The 18,932-nt window shown below is 38.6% G+C and overlaps 1 protein-coding gene across 1 annotated transcript; it reads left to right on the top strand.

Moving 5' to 3' along the window:
• Positions 1-2,772: 2,772 nt before the first annotated feature.
• On the top strand, positions 2,773-16,277 carry PNG1 (peptide-N-glycanase 1). Its single transcript, XM_059579392.2, has 17 exons — positions 2,773-2,964; positions 3,052-3,105; positions 3,257-3,445; positions 3,559-3,657; positions 4,113-4,199; positions 5,623-5,705; positions 11,046-11,159; positions 12,173-12,227; positions 12,311-12,397; positions 12,990-13,045; positions 13,148-13,207; positions 13,311-13,398; positions 13,544-14,272; positions 14,385-14,445; positions 14,874-14,976; positions 15,617-15,751; positions 15,833-16,277. The coding sequence occupies exons 1-17, from the start codon at positions 2,887-2,889 to the stop codon at positions 15,915-15,917; spliced, it is 2,163 nt and encodes a 720-aa protein (XP_059435375.2). The 5' UTR covers positions 2,773-2,886; the 3' UTR covers positions 15,918-16,277.
• The last annotated feature ends 2,655 nt before the right edge of the window (positions 16,278-18,932 follow it).

Below are 18,932 nucleotides of genomic sequence, written 5' to 3'. Positions count from 1 at the left end.
TGAGTTTCATAGTGGCTCACATGAAGGTTTCAGCAAGATGTGGCACCGACTCAAGGCAGTTTTTTATTGGCAAGGGGCGAGTTCTCAAATCAAATCATACTTGCGGGAATGTGACATTTGCCAACGCAACAAGAGTGAGACCACCAAACCAGCAGGTTTACTACAACCTCTGCCTATTCCGACAGTCATATGGGCCAACATTTCTATGGATTTTGTGGATGGGTTACCGAACTCGCAAGGTAAGACAATGATATTTGTGGTGGTGGATCGTCTCTCTAAGTATGCCCATTTCATTCCATTGAAACATCCCTATTCGGCGGCTAGTGTGGCCCAAGTTTTCTTTGATAACATATTCAAACTCCATGGACTGCCAACATCTATTGTGTCAGATCGGGATCCTGCTTTCACCAGCAAGTTTTGGCAAGAGCTCTTTCAATTGCAAGGTACTCGGTTTAATTTTAGCTCTGCATATCATCCTCAAACGGATGGTCAGACAGAGGTAGTCAACCGTACCTTAGAAATGTACCTCCGTTGCTTCACAGGGGACAAACCCAAGGATTGGGTCAAGTGGTTATCTTGGGTTGAGTATACACATACAATACTAGTTATCATGCTAGTACTGGCAAGACCCCTTTTGAGGTGGTTTACGGCCGACGCCCTCCCACATTACTCTCTTATATCCCAGGGACTGCAAGAGTAGAAGCAGTGGAACATGATCTATTGGAAAGAGATCAGTTGCTCAAAGATGTGAGACTCAAGTTACAAGTGGCTCAGAATAGAATGAAACAGATATATGATAGTGGGCACCATGAGCGTGTTTTTCAGCCGGGTGATCAGGTGTATGTTCGCCTCCAACCCTATAGGCAACATTCCTTGGAGAAACGGTCTAACATGAAGCTAGCGGCCAAGTTCTATGGACCATACCGCGTGTTGGAGCGTATTGGTGAAGTAGCTTATCGGGTGGAATTACCAGCTGAATCCAAGGTTCATCCAGTTTTCCATGTATCGTTACTTAAATTGAAGGTGGGCAACCAAGTGTCCACAAGTACTGTTATGCCTGAAGTTAACAATGACAAGTCTCCACAACTTCAGCCTCAAGCTGTCTTAGAGTACCGTGGCAACACTGACAACAGGCAAGTCCTCATCCATTGGCAGGGATTCAGTCCAGCAGACGCTACTTGGGAAGAATTGTCCAACATGAAGGCTCGCTTTCCAGATTTTGTCCTTGAGGACAAGGACACACTCAACGGGGGAGGAATGTTACAAGCCTAGTATTGTAGTACTATTCCAATAAGGAGGTGTACTCCACTATAGGTTAATAGAAGTATTTTAGTCCTATTCTCATAAGGAAACTTTCACCACTGCCGTGTAGGTCAAGGATACTCTCTTTTGTTTTCCTAGTCTAGGTAGTATTCCTTTTACAAATCCTAGAAGGATTTGACCTAAATTGTAGTTCTATTTAAACCCATGTTTGGGGTACAATGAAGCATGCAAAATTTAATTCTCAAACCTAGTGTTTGGAGGCCTAGGAACCTCAGATTTCCTACCGTTCATTATTTAGCGAAAATAGGTCGGAATAAGAAGCAAGATCCTGCTTCTTTTCCGGTTGACAGGCGAATTACACGTTCAGTTACGAATTCTCGTAACAGTTTATCGTTATAAAACCTTTGCAGTAAAACCTAAATCGTATCCCAACAAACGACTCGAATGTTTCCTACCGTAATAGCTCTAGAACTTTGGTCAATAATTTACAAGCTTCCTCTGCAACCCGGAATTTCAGTGTTTAATGTTTGTTTTTGTTTGTGTGGTTTAACAAGTCTATGAAAGGTTTAAGAGTGAAGGGCGATTCTCTCCAAGAGCACATAATAATAGCCTAAGGATCTAATTAAAAACATGCATACCGATGTTTAAAAGTTTAGATCAAAGTCGGTTTATGAAAAAACACAATAAGAGGCAGAGGTGTTTGAACGAGTTAGTGAAGCGTTCAAATGCATACTACTGTTTGAACGAGCTAGCAACATTCGTCGAACACAGTTCAACTGGAGTTGCTACGGAGCATCTCAGATCTACCTAACTAAACATCATGTTCGAATGGGCTTGCAATCAAGCTTTTCTGTGGCTCTTATAAGCCTAATAAGATGGCTTTAGCCTCTAGCCATTAGTTTATGTATTTTAATTAGTTTATCAATAAGAAATAGTCAAAGGTTTTTCTTATGTTTTACCTCAATTTCATAATTGGATTATAGTTTTGAGAAGAGTTGTAATTCTTGTGTTTGTTGTTTTTGCGAACTCACTATACCACACTGCATTAGATTTCCACGGGTATTATTTGTAATACGTTTGTAAACTGAGTAGGCTATTTGATTACGAGGCAAACAACATGCAATAAAAAAAGTATTTACCCCTAATATTTATAAATGAGTTTGTGAAAATTCTTGTGCCTTTTAATTGAGAGATGATGTATGCTTGTTAATGTGTTTTTGATAATAGGTTGTGTTTTCGAATGAATCCGTATTTAACTATGAGATGTGGCAGTTATAGTTGTCGGTCGATTTCTGATATTAGGTTGTCAGGATATGAAATTGTTTCATTTTAAGGAGTATTTGGTCATGCGACTCAAAAATTCCTGTCGGTTTCCTGTTTTTGGATCATTTTTTTGGTTAAGATAGTTGGGGGTTGATTTTCTCAGGTCAGCGCAAGTCAAGCAATAAAAAAATGTTTTAAAGATTATTATTATTATTATTTATTTTCAAACGAACTCATTAATAATTTTACCAGTGCCATGAACTATAAAATAAAGTGAAAAAGAGGGCTCTATATCTCTTTCTTTCTTCAAAGTCCAACAGAATTTACAGAGAATAAAGAGAGAATAGAAAAAGAGAGAAAATGGTTGCTCGGAAATTCCAGGTCCGTCACTCCGACCACGACTTCGATGTCGACTACGATACCGACGACGGCTTCGAGGTTCCTCGCTTTCTCTCTCTCTCTCTCTCTCTCTGAAACTCTGTCTGCCTGCCTGTCTGTCTCTCTCTCACTTGTAATTCTTTCCAGGTTTTCAAATTCCAGCTCTTCTCTCTCACCTCAATCCTCCCTGAGGAGCAAAAGGTCTTTTCTCTCTCTCTCTCTCTCTCTCTCTCTCTCTCTCTCTATATATATATATATATATATATATATATATATATAGCGCGCGCACACAATCTATATGTATTGAGAATTTGTGCCTCTTTATGTTTTTTATGATAAATTTTCTTTGTAGATCATTAGCGTGGATGACAATCGTGTGTTATCGGACGACTCGGATCTCATTTCCATTTCCGAGAAACTCCGAGTGGTCTCGATTAACGATGAAGTCCAAGAACATCGAGGAACCGAATCAACGAGTAACAGTGTGCGAAACGACTCCCAGTCGTTAATGTCCGATGAGGAATTGGCTAGGATGTTGCAGGCTCGTCCTTTAACTTGGTTGATTTTCAGTTTTGTATTTTTTTTGGTAATTGAGTTTTTGAAGCGTTTTTAATGCAATTAAAAATGCTTTTGCTTTTTTATGGAAATTTTTAGGCGGAGGAGGAAGCGCTTCTGTTTCAGCAGTATGTTGCGGCGGAGGATAACGGAGAATTCGAGAGAAAAATACGACCTTATGTCGATCAAGTTCGCATGGTAATTGTGATTTCGTTTTCAGTCTGAGTTGTGTGATAATTTGAGTTTCATTTTCTTATCAGCTTGTTTGGTTGCCCTGAAAATGTAGGAGAAAAAGAAATCGAAGTCTTTACGTATTGAATCTCTCCTTTTTTGATACAACAAATGTATAAATGACTAACACGTTTTTACTTTGTTATGTTTTGTTTTTAATTTTCGATTTCTGTAAATTTTCTAGGGAACCAAGAAGAAACTGTGAAATTTTGAAACTCTCAAGTGTTCCTAAACCAGAATGCTAGAAGCTTTAATGAACTTATTTAGATACAACAAAAGATAAATTGAAAAAAAAAAAGTTTTTTTTTTTTTTGGTTTTTGGGTTTTGTTAGAATATGAATTAAATTCACTTTTTTTCTATCAGCTTTAAGTATTTTTGTTAACTTAAATGGAGGTTATTATTTAAACTGTTGATGGTGTAGTACGAAGACCCAGTACGCCAGGAAGCTGCTCGGAAGACAGTTCCTGTAGAAGAGCTTGAGGAGAAAGCACTGGTTTCTCTGGCCAAGGTAAGAACAGCTCTCTCTTACATTTGAGATTTAATGTAGTATATTTGGAGAGAGTGGAATGCAAAGAGCTTTGAAGATTGTGAGACTGTGATGTTAGAGTTGTAGAAGATGTTGTTCCAATCTCTTTATACATGGAAATTAGTGTTGAATAGTTTGCTTGTTTCTAATTTCTTTGAGTTTTTGGAGTTTTGTTCTTCTTTTCCTATACTTGGGTTGTCTTTTATACTTTTCCTATACTAGTATTGCGCTCCTCTGCTTGCTTTTAATGAATTTGAATTACCTATAAAAAAAAAAGGATCCTGTTATCAAATTTTTGGTTAATCTCTTAATGGAGAATGTGCCAATTGTCATTTTGTCAATGTTAGACGAATAAAAAGCGTCTATGTCTATCCAGATTAAGCACCATGTCACATAGGCAATTGTGTCTAATTTTTTTATTTTTTATTTTCAAAAAAACTGAGAAATAAAAAAATTAGTGGAGATCCACCCTCCACCTCTACCCTCTATTTAGGTGGAGAGCCACCTTGCAGAGGCGTGGGTGGGTAGAGCTCTCAACCCTAACAGAGATGTGCGGGGGTGGAGCCATCCTCGTAGAGGTGGGCGGGGGAGGAGCTCTCTACCCTCGTCCGTTGTGGGGGTCAAGCCACCCGCCACCTCCTCCCTCTGCGGGGATAGAGGGTGGATCTCTCTCTTTTTTTTTTCTTTTTTTTTTTTTTTCTTTTCTGTTTTTTTTAGTATAATCGCTTATGTGGCATGCTGACGTAGATATGGATACAGTTTTGATTGGTCTAACATAGAGAAAACAACAATTGGTAGGTCCTCTGTTAAAAGATTGATGGAAAATTGGACGGTTGGGCTTATTTGTCAAAGGCGAAAACTCATACTTTTAATTGCCAAAAATAGAAACTCAGACGCTTATTTGTCACACAGGTAAAACTCAAGTTCTTATAGAACAATTTCCCTAAAAGGTAGGCAGCTTAAATCTTTACTCAATTATTGCTCTAAAGTAGGCAAATGTCAAATTGTTAGAAGTAGTAGTACCAAAGATTTGAAGTATGTTATACTTGTTCTTTTGTTCATTTTTACCCACTGCTAGTAACTTGCTTTAATTAGAACTTGTATATTGCATTGATTGGACTATTCCAGGTTTGTTGTTGGAATTTTTGTAGACCCTTTGGTGTAGTATGATTATTTGGTGAGCAACTGAAAATTATCTTCTTCTTCTTCTTCTTCTTCTTCTCTGTGTGTGTGTGTGCAAGGCTTGTATTTGACAATTTTTACTTATGATGTAATTAAATTATTATTGAGGATGGAATAATAATGATTTTGTGGCAAAGATTGTATTGATCAGTAGCTATGTATAAACTGTTCCACTTTACGAAAATGCTTTCTTAATTATTAAATTTGATAAACTTGTTTTTAGGAGGGGAACTTTAATCCATCAAAAATCGAACAAGATCATGCCTTCCTGCTGCAGCTGCTTTTCTGGTTCAAAAAATCCTTCAGGTGTATTTTCATTACTTTTCTGTTTTTAGCAGAGGGCTTGCACACAAATAATTTATATTGAACACTGCAGAGTTCATATCACTCAACAAGTATTACAAGTTAATCAATAGTGAGTGATAATTTTTCTTTTCATTCAAAGAAAAATATGATCTTGTTCTCCACAGCTACTGATGGAGAATGTATGTATTTCAACACAGCAATAAAATTAATCAATAAAGAATCATATTTTTCATTTTATTTCTGTAACTTTAGGGTTGCATGGAACTACATATTGAAGTGTAGCAACATCACGCTAGGGTAATCTTGATGGGGTAATTGTCTTGAGAACACTATCATACACTTGTATTCTTGTATTCTTGTATTTTGATCTTAAATGGAAAAGAAAGAAAAATAAAGGAATTTTATGTGATCATTCTTTGCCCCTTTGACATAGTTAGCAATAAGGGATTGACATTGCACTGTTAGGTTATTGTTTTTGTCCATGAATCATGTTTATATGAGTAAACAGAATGTGGTGATGAGAAGAATGTAGGTCTTTGTAGGAGTTCTCCCAGACCAGAGAAGTGGAGATGGAAAAGAGTCCTAAAGCTAGAAACAACTATGGTGAATTGGATATGAACAAAACATAAGTGCAAAAATCTTAAACCTTGATTAGCAGTAATTTAATCCCACAAAATTACCAGACTTTGCAGAGTGAAGTCAATAGGAAACCACCACCATGCACTCCTTAATTTTGTTAATTTCTTAATCCAGCCACTTGGATTTTGTCGTGCTTAGATAATAATCTGCAACCAAAAAAAAAATTGTGCCCAGTATTTCATATACTTTTGGCTAACTTGAGCCCCTTGGTCTTGTCATCTAAACATGAAATACTCAATTGTACATAGTAATTTTACTGAGTTCACAAGTTTTCAGTAAATGGATTGGGAACATCAAAATTAATCCTAGGTTTTCTTGTGAGTTCAATTTAGTCATTGGATTTCCAATTTCGACAATTAGGTTATTAGGTTTTATGGCAATTTCAAATAAGTCTCTTCGTCAATCTGCTTTACAATCAATTGGTGGCATGTCATGTTAGACCACTAAGTTGATGATATGTGGTTTGTGTCTGAAAAGTTTACCCTTAAATTATAAATCTCCCATGAATAAAAAAATAAAATAAAAATAAAAAAAGATGACGGCTGTAAGGAGAGTCTGCCCCTCAAGAGAGGGGCGACCACCCCTCATATAGTGGTGGCTGGCACCCCTCACAGGAGGGCTGGCCACCATTCATCTAGTGATGGGTGACCACTCTTCATAGATCTATGTGGGGAAGCCTTCCCTTGCATTGTAAGGGGAGGCTGACCCTCAAGAGAGGGGCAACCACCCCTCATATAGGGGTGGTCGGCACCCCTCACAAGAGAGGTGGCCACCATTCATCCGATGATGCAGCCATCTTTCACAAATCTATGAAGGGCAACCTTCCCGCATAGTTGTGTGGCCACCCCTCTAAGGGGAAGCCTTCCCTCACAAAGGGGTGGCAGTGGCCACTCCTTTGTGAGAGAAGCCTTATAGCCGCCATCCCTTTTTTTTTTTTTTAATGTTGTTATTACTTCTTTCTTTCTTTCTTTTCTTTTTTTTTTATTTTTTTTTTATTTTTTATTTTTTATGGTAGATTTGTAATTTAAGGTAAATTTGCAATGTGGAACGTAAAATTGGCACATGGTGTACTAATTACTAAATGTGAGTTACGTGTCATGGACTTCGTAGTTTGACATGGCACACTAATAATTAATTGGACGGTAAGTTGATGGAGAGACCTATTTGAAACTAAGGTAAAACATAGGGACCTAATTGTTGATATTGGAAATTTGATGACTAAATCGAAATCACAAGAAAACCTAGGAACTAATTTTGATTTTTCACAAATGGATATGATTAATGGCATGTGTTGGGACAATTTACTGAGAAGAGCAACTATCCGAATGGTTGACCGAAGGCCGGAATAGTTGTCTTCAAGATGTCTGTAAAAGAAGGAAAACATAAGGCATAAAGCTTGCCGGAGCGGGCTGGTGGGAAATAGTTCCGATGCCTAAATTTGTTTGTTTATATATGAGAGAAAGGAAAAGAATTGATGACTATTCAGGGAGATGGAATCGAGTGTGGAGTTTTTTGGTGTACTCGGGTTTTTGGTTATTTTTTTTTGATAAGTAAATAGTATATATCAAAAAAAGCGCAAAGCGCCTCTAAGTACACAAGAGAGTATACATAGGTAGCCCAAAAAAACCCAAAACATAAACCCCAAATAAACCCAACCCAACTAGAACCACAACCAAACGAAAAACCAAAGCAAAGCACCCAAGAAACCCAAAGACTGAAGCCCACAAACCCACCACCAGCCCTAAAAAATTACCAAACCCCTAATGCACCTCTGGAGGAAAGGAGAATGCATTTTTAGTCCCAACACAACCCCGACGACGATAGTACCACTTAGGAGAAAGTCTCTCTCTAGCCTCATAATTGATGGAGCATTCTAAATTCTTGATTTCCCGCTTTCCTTTTGCCTTAGGGGTAAAGGGCTCCCGCTCCGCTTCAATATTCGAAAAGAGATGCAAAAGACTTCTCTCATCACCTCCTTCACCATTAGATAGTCCCACACTAGAGGCGAAATTCATCGCATCTATAGCCACCTCCGAATCAATCCCCACCCCCTTCTCGGAGGGTTCTGCTACAACCTCGACAAACAGCTCCTTGTTCTTCTGCAACTGCTTAGCAAGCTTCTCCTTCACCCTCCGGGCATACCCTATTTGAGATTTGGAAACAGAGGAATAAATCGGGCCACCACTCTCCGACATTCGAGGAAAAGGTTCGCTTAATCTCAAACCCAGCTCAGCCGCATGCTTTTCCGAAAAAGAACACGTCTGAGAATCTTCGACTACAAACTTAGAGCCCTTTACCGACGATGAAGCCTCCTTCATCCCAGGCAGAGAGGAAGAAGAGACATTTCTAGACCCTAAAAACCCCCGACGTAGCAACCCTTTCGCCGGAGCAGTCTTAACGGGTTCAACCTCCTTCACCGGAACAGCACCAGCTCCCACCGGAGGAGCAGAAACCACCACCGGAGGCAAAGGAGAGACATGGGTACTCACTGGAGTCAACAACCATTTCTGGGTATTCTCCGGCAGCAGAGCAGCCTCCGTCGGAAAAACAGGGACTGTCGCCGATTCAAGAGACAGAGACCCCGATGCACAAACCTGTAGAGTTGACTCCTGATGCACCTCCGCCATCGACAACCCCACCAACGCAAGCTCGGAATCATCGCTGGACACCCCGGCGAGACCACCGGCGTACGGCGCAAAAACCTCAGATACGCACGCCTCACTACGATCGGCCGGAAAATCGAACTCTCCTGGCGAGGCAGATCCACGCTGTTGAGGCTTGGGCAAACATTTAACACGACGCTTCAAACCCCTGCGCAAAACTGTCTTGAAGTACCCAGTATGTTTGGGCTTAAGGAAAGACCCAAACTCGCGAACACCCAGCCCAAATAAAAGCCCTTTAACTAACCCAGCTAGGACCCGGCCCAAAACAGAACGTAAAAGACCTAGCAACGTCTTATTCTTCTTCTTCTTCTTCTTCGAATGATCCGCCGCCGGGATAGAAACTGTAACAGGATAAGCAGGATCCGGCGACTCCGACTCCAAACAATCCACTATAACCCGCGACTCATACTCACCGTACCCGGACTCGAAAGAGTCCTTCACCGGGAAAAGATCAATGAGTTGCGAAGATCTTACCCTCCTCCCGACGGAAGGCTCCTCAGAACCAGCCGCCAGACGAAGAACCTCCGCAAAGGAGCGCCCAGGGTGACATCCAGAGATGGATTCTCCCAAACCAAGCTTGAGCTGCGTTCCCGGAACAGGGTGCGTAGGGGCTGGTGGACCCAACAACCTCCGCAACTCATTTGCAAACCGACGCCATCCCCTCCCTCCACGGCCCGCAGGTAGCCAAATGATTCCTTTACGACCTCCCTCAGCAAAAACGGCCACCTCCAGGAAACTACCTGCCTTATTGACACCCCCATGCACCATCAAAGCCTTATCGCCCTCGCGGTATGACTTGGCAATATCAACCTTCAGCAGAGATTGACTCGCCTCCTCGACCATATCCACCAACCATGAAGCACAAGAATGGCTCACGAAAATTACCCCTACGAACCCTTTTCTCTTCTCCTCCAACCGAAGATCAGGACACCCTTCCCTCGCTGACAGGCAAAAGGATTTCGCTTCTATGGAGAAGCGCCGTTCCATAGCGGCTCACCAGAGCCTAGCGTACAACGCCTAGCGCCGCCGCTAGGGCAGAAAACTATCTTGCTAACCTAAACAAAGTAGAGAGAGAGGGAGAGAGAGAGAGAGATGAAACCTCACTCTTGGGTTTTTTCTTTGGGCAACGATGATCAAATCAATTAAATTGGGCTGAGTATTGGGCTGGGTTTTTTTGGTTATTGGGCTGAGTATTTGGGTCGGATTGGGCCTACCATATCCAACAACGTGCATGCTTTTCTTCCAACAAATGGTTGCGTTGTAAATAGTGTTAGGAATGGGAAAATTTTAGTGGCTTGTGACATAATGTAAAAATTATAATGGTCCATCAAGGAAGTCTGAATTACACCATAATCTTTGATCAGGGTTTTCTTTTTATAAGGGCTGAAATTTGTTTTTGCTTTTTGACCCTAGATTGTAGGGTGGATCTCGAAAGATATGGAAGATTTTGAAGTTTTAGTGGCTACTTTTCACTTGAGGATAGTTTTAATGGTTTAGACATTTTTGGTGCTTGATAAACTTATATGAGGTTGTCCAGTGGTTCAGCAACATTTTGAATATCAGGTGTTGGGTGGAGGTTGTTGAATCAATTTAAAGTTGCTTTATCTTAGGGATATAGTGTGGGCATGGCCTGACATAGTTTAAGATATTCTTAAAAGGTCTCTTTAGCTTCAACTTTTTCCAGTTTGGTATTAGAATCAGTTTATCGAATTCTATAACTAAAGCATCAATTTGACTCGTGTTTTGAAGTTTAGTTGTTATAGAAGTGGAAATGTTCAGTTCATTTATGGACATGTGTGGAAGCTTATAATCATGTAATACATGCGAAAGCCTTTGCCTTTGGAAACTTGAAGACCTTCAAAAATGATTATTTTAGTGTTACATGGAATGTTTATCACATTTTTGTGTTGGAGAATGTTTCTGTGGTTATGCTGATTTTGTTTTAAATTTCATTTTAACAGAATTTTGTTCACTTTTGCCATGGATGGCTAACAACTGAATCTTGTGTGTGTATTTTCCATGTTTTCTGGAATTGTAGGTGGGTAGATGTGCCTCCTTGTGATGGTTGCGGCAGTAAAACCATACATCATGGCATGGGTCCTCCACTCTCTTCAGAAACTCAATATGGAGCATCTCGAGTTGAACTCTATCTGTATGACTACAGAATCTGCTTATTCCGAAGTTCTGATTTTTCTGTCTGAATTTTCCATTTTTTGTTTCATACGTGGTCTAATATGAGCCTACATGTATGCTTGATTTATGTTTCCCTCTACTCCATCTCTTATCAAATACCAAAAGTTAACAGATTTAGATCTGGAACTACTGGTACTTCTTATTGAGTCACTATGTGTTTTTCTTTTTATGCTGGGCTGGGGTGGGATGGGGTTGGGGGGAATACCCTGTCCAATCTCTCTATTGGGGTATTTTGATATCTGATGTAAGAGTACTACTGCTGGTATTTTTATGTTCATTTGACTGGCATATATATGTTAGTTACTATAGTTAACCATCTTGTGCACACATAATCGTTTTGAAGATGAATTCAGCTGAATAGAACTTTAAAGCATCATTGCATGTTCAGAATAAGTAGACTTCTTGACCGAGTCTATCCTTTCCTTTTCTTTTTTGTCATCATGAAGAACTGAGCCTTTGATTCTTTCTGCTTTACTGCCATGCTTTGGTAGCTTTAATAGCTAGATTTTCATTTGGAGAGATTTTTCATTTTTTAGCTAATTGTCTCACTTATTGTTTGTGACAAATGTTTTACCATGTATCTCTTGTGGGATGGATTTACTGCTTCTATTTCCATCAAATACCATATTTATGAAATGTAATTGGGCTTTTCTTGAAGTTCTCTAAGCCAGTTTTGTAGCCTCTAATCCATGTATTGGTATACAATCAAGTGTAATGTTTCTACATTACATTTTTTGTGTGGATTTGGACAACTTGTGACAGGCATTACATAGATTAACCGATTGGTTTTTGTCCATCTTCTACTTTTCTGCTTATACAAGCCTTCTAAGTTGAGCAGCCGAATTGTAGGTCTATCAGAAATGGATTTGTTCTGCGTCTTACTTATTTCCTTTTTATTTAAATTTTCTTTGCCAACGGCTGACGGGCTGAGTTGTTTGTCTACACCATCATTATGTGCCACCTTTTACACAGCTGCAGTTTTTGCTCAAGAATCACTCGTTTCCCACGCTACAATGATGTATTAAAGGTACTTATTAGTATTGTGACCTGAGTAGAAGTTTATTTGGTATTTCATAAATTTTTCATCCTCTCTCCCTTTCCTATATGCAGCTTCTGGAAACAAAAAGGGGGCGTTGTGGGGAGTGGGCCAATTGTTTTACACTTTACTGTCGAGCTTTTGGCTATGAATCTCGTCTGGTTAGTCATCTGCCAGTATGTTAATATAGTAACAACTTAGAATGCAGATTTGTACTAAAATTTACGTTCTCCTTTTTGTGGGGGTGCAGTGGGCATATCGAAATGAAAATCCACGTTTTTTGGAATAGTGAATTATTTTCTAGTATATAGTATGACCAATAATCGATGGGAGAAAAAATCACAAATTCTTCACTCAAAATTAGTTAGGACCTGACATGCATGTGTTGTACAGAAACGACATCGATATAATAATCAGATAATTGATCACACACTGTCTCACATCAAACACTTACCTGAGAGGCTGAGAATATTGATAATGCATACAGGACCATGATATCAATGATTTGGATATTTCTACAGTACAATGTTTGGATTGCGTGATTTTGAAAATGTTTAGGCAGTGTGTGTGTGTGTGTGGATGGGTGTGTGTATGTGTGTGTGTGTGTGTGTGTGTGTCTGTGCATGTTTTAGCACTGTGAACACTAATTGGAAGAGGAAGCATGATGGGACTTTTAATTATTTGGTTTATGGAAGAACTGGACGCTTGAGAAAATATAAGCTTTGTTCATGCTAATATCATTTTTTTTTTCAGATCTTGGATTTTACTGATCATGTTTGGACCGAGTGCTTCTCACAAGTTTTAGGAAGGTGGATTTAATTCACGAATAGCTGCTCTTTATTTTCTTCTTTAGGAGCATGAGAAATATTAAGTATTCTAGTGGATGTATTCTGACACCTATGATTCTGCAGGTGGATGCATCTTGATCCTTGTGAAGGAGTATATGACATACCATTGTTATATGAAAAGGGGTATTTTGAATTTTCCCAAGTCAAATTACTTCTTTCATCCTGTGTTGTGATACTGGACGAACTGTTATGTACCTTCTTTATTCATACCCATCTTTTCTTGTAGGTGGAGTAAGAAATTAAATTATGCAATAGCCATTGCAAAAGATGGAGTTTATGATGTTACCAAACGCTACACAAGGAAGTGGCATGAGGTAATCATAAAAATAGTAGTGGCTTTTTCATCATCTAGATTTTCATGAACACAATTCTTTTTATATAAAAAAAATTCTCTTCCCTTACACACACACACACTATCAGGTTGAGTTGTTGACGAGGAAGAATTGTCTAAATTCATAGGTTCTGTCCCGACGAAACATTACTACAGAGCCTGCCATGTCAGCTGTCCTTACTACTATAACACAAGAATGTAGAAGAGGTTTTACTTCTCAGGTGCTTTCTGAACTTGACGACCGTGACAAGAAGGAAAGAGAAGTACTTGAGAGAGATTTACATTCTACAGATGATGGCTCAATCTCATTACCTGGAAGACAAAGTGGGGACAAAGAATGGCGCAAGTTAAGACTGGAATTTGGCTCTGATTCTTTAACTTGTTCTTCTTGTCCAGTTCGGATATGCATAGATGAGCATGTGACAAGGATTTACAATGCATTTCATCCTGTCCTTTCTCATTTTGTTAAGGAAGAACATGCCAAGGCTAAAGCTATTAGAGCGCTCGAGAATTTTAAAGGAATTATCATGGATGTCAAGAACTCACCTTTTAAAACGAGGAAGGCCTCCATAGATTCACCTTTTGTGCATCAGTTGCTGCCTTCTTTTGCCGAGCTACTCGATGCTCTTTCACTGAAGAGTATGGGGGACCCTGATGGAAAGGTTGACATTTGTCTGGCTGGTGACCCTGTTAAAACCTCTTTAGCATTGCCTGTTGTGTTGCATGCTTTAGATGACATGGTTCATAATCTTAACAAATGCGACAACTTTGGTGAAGTTTCATTTCCCCTTCTGAAATCGAACAGAATACATTCCGGTTCAGTTCTTGCAAGTGGTGAGGAATTTCCTTTTGGAATTGTGAGTTCTTTTTTCCTTGTCTTGTGTGTTTCATCTGTTCACTAGTTTGAGAATATATAGAGTATGCGCCTCAAATGCATCTCCATGTGATTCCATCCTTCACAAATTTCAGGCTACATCAGCTTTTGATGGAATTCAAACTTCTAAATGGGAAGAACCTAATGGTGCAAAAGGTATTATGAACCAAATAAAGATTGTCACCCATTGTTGCCTTGCTACTAAAATGAACACGAGCAAAGCAACAAAAGGTAGTAAATGATTATGTAAAAATTCCCTTTTGTGATTTTTAGAAGGAATGCTTAATGCTTCCTACTGATCACCTTCAGCATTTTGTCCTGCCTCTTATCAAGTTGCTATATCTGGCAGTCATGGTTAACCCAGGGATCACATACCAATACAGTTAATGTCATAGAGGTCACCAAAAGTTAGCATTTTCCTTGAAGAACAAAAGAACAGATTATTACCCAATGCAGGATAGAGACTTTTTTCCTTTGCATTGGAGAACAGAAAGAACAAATTATTACATTTTCCTGATCATATAAAACATCATAGTGTATGAGATTTTTGTTTTGTTTTTTTTTTTTTTTTTTTAATCTTGTAGGTTGTTGGATTATGTATAAAGTAAAGGACAACAGGATGCACGAACTTGTAGCATATGAGATAATGTCAGCCAATGATGCGCCAGAAAGGGATCCAATGGATTGGTATGTTTTCTGAGAACATCTAACAACAAATTGTATGTCATACCCGTAATTACTGGCTTGCATCAGTCACCATAACATGCAACAGGGGGCATATGTTTTTGCCCTAGTCTTCATCGCAGGGTAGTCACATGCTTGCATGTATATGCATGATAATTCTTATGCCCCGTTCCGCCTAATTACTCTGTTTAAAATCAATACAGTACTCGTCCTGCTTATTTTCTTCAACTTCAAGTATTTAGATCATGATTCCCTAACACAGGCGCATTCTGGGACCACTACCATTTCCTTCAGAGGATGTTCTATGTGGAAGGGATCTCATAGCTGCGGAAATTAAAGGGCCCCTTCCGCCACCCTCTTTAGACTTTAGTACTTTTAAGAGTGCAATGATTAGTGTATAGTGTTTAGTGTTAAAGCCGTTCTTTGTTTCTTCCTTTTTTTTTTTTTTTTTTTTTTTTTGGGTATTTCAAATGAGTATAATGAGAACATTATTGAATAGCAGTAAGAAAGAAAAACAAATTTCATCTGAATAGGATAAGTGTAGCTTTCCTTTCTTCAGATATTCAGATATATCGTTCCTTGAAGGTCTTTACCCATTGTTTGCATCCAGATCTTATCAAGCATCAAATGTTTTCTTATTTAGGGTTGTTGAGGGAAGCAATGATGGGGGATCGAGTTGGCACCTTTTGGATAAACAAACCTCTCAGATTTTTGAAGACCGTTTCCAGCGTAGAACATTTAAGATTACATCAGCAGGGCACCTATTCAATGTTTTCAGGTAAAATCTTTTCTGTGAATCTCTGTTTGAATACACGTTCATCTTCCGGTCCTTCACTGAAATTATTGTTATGTTTAACAGGTTTAGGTTTTTGGCGGTTCGAGATATTCAATCAACTTCACGGCTCCAAGTTGGTAGCATTGACCTATACGGAAGAAGCAGTTAAATGTGTATAGGAAGGAATTTCCAGCCAGTTTTGGCTGATTTTTCCCAATGTTCTCCTTGATTTGATGCACTGCTTTTATCACTCTTTATGATTGGGACATAGGAAAGACAAAGGCAAGTGAATGAAGCCTAACATTGGCATTGAGGTGTTTCTTGTCACTGTTTTCATATTGTATTAGCATGTTAGCGCTTAGCCTCTGCAACATAAGTGGGTATTATTTTCCCCATAATATTGGTGTTGACGATATAGAATGATGACGAACGTGTAATGTAGTACGAATAAGCATGCACACCTCTCTACTCATTTTCTGTTTTAGTTGCATTGTTATATAGAATCGAATCCTAGGTCAATTTCCCCCCACCCTTGCTTTGTCAGTTCACTCTAAACTAACCCTCCATAATTGTGGCTTCTAATTGTCTACTTACAAAATAAGAGTGAGATTCAGATAGCAAATATGAGAAAGCTTTTATGAAACCTTTATGTTCAAAAAGGTCTTGGGCGGTCTACCCACCTATTGAGGCAGGTGGGCGACAACATTCCATCATGCATGCCATCTCTGTGAAAACGATTATAAACATGCGCACATGCACATTTACAACAAAACATTTTTGAATTGGAATTTTGATGGTTTGATCCATACTTTGATGTAAACAATCAACCATCCCAAAAATTAACAGAGGTCCTCCAGCGTTTCCACGGAATGGATTAGAAAGAACTGACACATGCGAAAGAACTGACACATGCTCATTGGCAGAGAAACATACTGGCCTACACAGATGATTAACAGACTGGAATTTTGAGGAAAAATCAAAGCCTCCACCATTGTAATTTTAGGGGTCAATTTAGGCCATCAATAACGGCATTCTCAAACATGCATGTAAGGATATCCAGAGCATCAGAGCAAAGAAAGTGAAAAGGGTGAATGAAGACAAATAGTAACAGAGTGGTATATTTCTTTGTATCAATGCAATTATCAACTACATAATCAAGCTGAGAGAAGCTTGCAAGATGACAAGCTTATGATTATGGTAAAACTAGCCCCTTTCTACAAGAAGGAACACAAAACATCCACCTTATGGATATGTCACCAAGCATAAGCAAAATGAAAATTTTGAATAAGTGATAAGATTCAACTTGCACATGTAGCCATATAATCCCTAATAATCTAGTAAATCCCAACTTATGGTAGGTAGAACTTCAGACCTATTATTAAGCTCCAAAGTCATTGGTAGGTATAATGTTGTACAAATACATATATTTCAGGTTTTGGGCACCTTTGTCAAAAGCCTGGAATCTTTTCTATCCACTTGATGCTAGACAGATAAACAGGACACTACTGTATAAATACCAATTTCTAAGATGTGCAGAACCTCATTGTCTTCCTAAATATTGATACACAAAATATGCATACAACCATAGCCTAGTCAAGTACAGCACAAAGATAGTTACAAGATAAAAGAGAAAATGATAGATCACTCATTATATAGCAAACAAAATGTCACAAAAACTTCTGGCTCACAAGGAAATTCTATTCGAACATATATGATACACATTCACTGCTTCAATAAAACTACAGCTTGTCATCAAACCCTTTTGCTCTCTTAACTTTTTTGTTTCTTTCCCACAAACTAACTTTCTATTTTGGGGGTTCTTTTCCACCCCCGTGCAAAGTCTGGGTAAAATGTCCAGACAACTTTCAGCTCAATAGAATCATAACAAAAGGACCAACTTCAAGGAGAGAATTCTGATTATTTAAGACTGAAAAGCTATTCTGTTAGTTCAGCATCTGAAAAGACTCTACTCAAAACATCCAATAAATGCACCCCAGGAAGCAGATATTTGAATAGTCATGAAATGACAAGAAATGTTGTACTCATATATATTATATAGTCTATGACCTGAGGCAATGAAACACAGATGTCTGTAGCAAAAATGAATACATTGACATATTGATGAAAACAACAGAATCTCCACTATAGTCATTCAACAATCAACATAAGCAAGCTTCATCATGAATATCAATGATCTTAAAACATTCTTGGGAGGAATTTTTTTTGGTAAGTACTTTTTTGTCCTCAAGGAGAGAGGGAAATGGAGATTCAAACTAGTAACTTTCGCTAATGAGATATGAGGCATGATCCTTAGCCGACACTCGTGGGAGGAAATGAAAAAGGATATTATGAGAAACGCACATAAAGTAAGTAAAACAGGCTAGTGAAGGATTAGAGGTTGTAGTGCAAGTCTACCTCTGTATTAATAGCATACTTGATTGGTATTACAGAGAATGGCCTAAGTTTAGTACACAGACTCAAAAGCTCTAAAATAAGGTAGCAAAGAATATACGCTAGATGTTCTTATTTGCTTCTTACACCTAGGCTTGCCATTCACATACTCTCATCCAATTACTAGTATAATACTAAATTTCTTGGAAACAAAGCTAAACCACCTGAGAGAGGATCCCAATATTACTACCAATCAAAAATGTCTGAATATTTCTAAATGTACCCGTTTCTAATTTGTCTATCAAAATCTTTTCAGTCATACATATCAAAATCCTCATTTTTCATGAGCTTCATTGCTCATAAATTCTGACTACACTTCTTCACTAGTTACCATTGTCCGTGCCCCTAATACCCTGCCATTTCTAAGTGCAAAACATAAAAATAATTAGTCAGAAAGTTGAAAGAATATCTAATTTCCTCGGAAACAGTGCTATTTTCAAGGAGAGTAAGAGGTTCCTGTGCCATTTTCACATGATTGTTAAAGAACCTGCAACTGCCAAGTTACTGGTTCAAGGACATGCAGATGAGTATTGTGTGTGTATTAAAAAAAATCAACTCTTTTAGCTGAAGTTGATAAAGATGTGAAATCATTTCTTCAGAGCCGCTAATTGCTATAAGAAACAACAAAGAAAATAAATAACCAAATCCTATTATACAAATCATTGAAATCACCAATAATTATTTTACAAGAAAGAACTCGAAAATAAATTTAAAGAGAAAAGACATGTCAACA

This window comes from Corylus avellana, chromosome 1 (assembly GCF_965113065.1).
Source record: "Corylus avellana chromosome 1, dhCorAvel1.hap1.2, whole genome shotgun sequence".
Lineage (NCBI taxonomy): Eukaryota > Viridiplantae > Streptophyta > Magnoliopsida > Fagales > Betulaceae > Corylus > Corylus avellana.
This window is presented reverse-complemented; position numbering and strand designations above follow the sequence as displayed.

Coding starts and splice junctions, on each gene's coding strand:
- PNG1 (XM_059579392.2), top strand. CDS start 2,887: ATGGTTGCTCGGAAATTCCAGGTCCGTCACTCCGACCACGACTTCGAT. Junction 4,200..5,622: donor CACTGGTTTCTCTGGCCAAG/GTAAGAACAGCT, acceptor ACTTGTTTTTAG/GAGGGGAACTTTAATCCATC. Junction 15,752..15,832: donor CACCTATTCAATGTTTTCAG/GTAAAATCTTTT, acceptor TATGTTTAACAG/GTTTAGGTTTTTGGCGGTTC.